Source organism: Condylura cristata, unplaced genomic scaffold, assembly GCF_000260355.1.
Source record: "Condylura cristata isolate star-nosed mole 26May11 unplaced genomic scaffold, ConCri1.0 scaffold00004, whole genome shotgun sequence".
Lineage (NCBI taxonomy): Eukaryota > Metazoa > Chordata > Mammalia > Eulipotyphla > Talpidae > Condylura > Condylura cristata.
The window spans coordinates 301,559-303,555 of NW_004567105.1; the positions used below are offsets into that span (position 1 = coordinate 301,559).

General features: G+C 72.4%; 1 protein-coding gene across 1 annotated transcript in view; it reads left to right on the forward strand.

The window, feature by feature from the left end:
- The window catches only part of ALG12 (ALG12, alpha-1,6-mannosyltransferase), a 5,339-nt gene extending 4,782 nt beyond the window's left edge, over positions 1–557 (forward strand). The window contains exon 4 of the mRNA XM_012735087.1: positions 178–557. Within this exon, the coding sequence (XP_012590541.1) occupies positions 178–557 (380 nt within the window). The remainder of the gene's footprint in view (positions 1–177) is intronic.
- The last annotated feature ends 1,440 nt before the right edge of the window (positions 558–1,997 follow it).

A 1,997-nucleotide genomic window follows, 5' to 3' on the forward strand; every position in this document is an offset into this window, starting at 1 on the left:
CGGGAGGAGGACGCACGCCCGACCTCCGGCTGCCGGGCGCTCTTCCCGGCCACCTGCTTCCGGCTTTGGTTCAGCGGCCGCGCTGGTGCTCCCACGGGCGGCCGCCGGGCCCGTGTGCGCCAGAGTGGGCTGTCCACACCCCGCATTGGCGCGGGGGGCTTCCTCCCGGGGACACAGATGCTGACCGACCCCGCACCGTCCGAGCTGGCCCTCTGGCCACGGTCCCGGCCCTCCTGCTCGGTGCTGCGTTCAGTGTGGGCGAGCCGGGGCCCCTCCTGCCGGCCAGAGCCGGCGGCCTGCGCTCCCCAGGGGGGTTCCCGTGGGGCGTGCGATGCGCCCCGCCCGCCGGCCGCCCTGGCCCCCGGAGCCGCAGAATCTGTGCCGTGGACCAGCGGTCACGGCTGCGCGTGCGCCGGTTGCTCTTCGCAGCTTCGCTAGTGGCTCGGCCAGTGGCCTCGTGCGTCCCTCCTGCTGCCTGCGGTGCCTCCCGGGGTGCGCCCCCAAAGCGGGCCACTGCGCCTCAGCCCGACGCCGCGAAGCCCCCTCCAGCCCGGTGAGCCCAGCCGCCCGCCCCAGTGCCCGCCGCTGGACCTGCGTGCCGGTCCCTCCCCTCACGAAGCCCCTGAGCTCCCGGGGCCTCGCTGGCGGCAGCGAGGGGCGACTTCTGCCTTTGCCTCTGACTCGCGCGCCCGCTCTCCCGCGGTCCCGACTTCTGCCTTTGCCTCTCTGACTCGCGCGCCCGCTCTCCCGCGGTCCCGCGCCCTCCCGCGCCCCTCTGCGGGACCTGAGTGAGGCGGGGTCACCCCCGCTGGCAGCTGGCAGAGCTGTGCTGCCTGGGGACGCCCGCTCCTCTGGCCGCGCCCCGTCCCCTGGCTGCTGTTCTCGGGGCGCCCCGGGACGCACCCACGGTCCGAGCTGATGGCCGCAGTCTCGGCCAGGCTGCCGTTCCTTATGGTCGACCCTAAGAGCTCTGTCCGTCGTGGGTAACGCCCTCTGCCGAGGTCCCCGCCCACCGCGGGACGTCCGCCCGCGTCCCTCCCCGCCGCGGGATGGGGCCACTGCTCCCCGTGGGCCGGCGCTCGCAGGTGGCCGAGCCCTTGCTGACCGTCGTCTCTGCCTGGAGGCGGCCGGTCCGCCTCCCCCGGCCCCGCTTCTGCCCGCCGGCCTCCCTCGGGAGAGGCCTTCGCTGTGCCCGAGACCCGCTCTTCGAGGCCGCCCGCGTCTCTGCATGTCCTCGACCCCGTCGGCTTCCTGCACCCGGCTCGCCCACGCTGACCGGCTTGGGGCCCCCGTTGAGCCGCGGCCCACGGCGCCCTCCTCCCTCCGGGCGCCACCGTGCCGGTCTGCCTGACCTGTGGCGCCGTCCCCACAGGCGGCCTGCCCAGCCCGTCCAGTGGACAGCGCCTGCCTGGGGAGCGGCCAGGGCTGGCCCTGGGCCCCTCCGGCTCACCGGGGAAGGCCGCGTGGCTGCCCCCACAAGGGGCTCGTCTTAAAGGCGGGCGTCGCCCGGCCTCGGCAGTTCTGGGGGCGGCGGGTCCAGTGGCCGCGGCTGCCCTGTGGTCTGGAGCGGACAGGCAGGAGCTGCGCCCCGCCCCACGCTGCACCCCACTTCCCGAGCCCCCGCGCCTGGGACGGAGTCTGCGTGTCGGGGCCCAAGCATGGAGAGCCAGTGTTCCTCCGCGGTAGAAAATGGCAAATAAAAAGTTTAATTTCCAAAACTGAGTTCACCACTTATAAATACACTAAAACATAGTCGATGCAAAATTGGGGTGAATAGATACAGTATTTCAACGAAACAACTTTTCTAAAAGGTCGTCAGAAACCAGCGACTTGCTTCACCGAAGTTCTGGGTTTGTTTGGAACGAGACGACCCCTCCGCCGGCGCGGAAGCAGGACCCGGGGAACCGCACGCCGGGGGCACACGAGGCCCGGGCGCCCGCCGACCCTCCCAGCGTCTCCTGCAGGGATCTCCGCAAAGCTGGGGGGCAGCGCAGGCC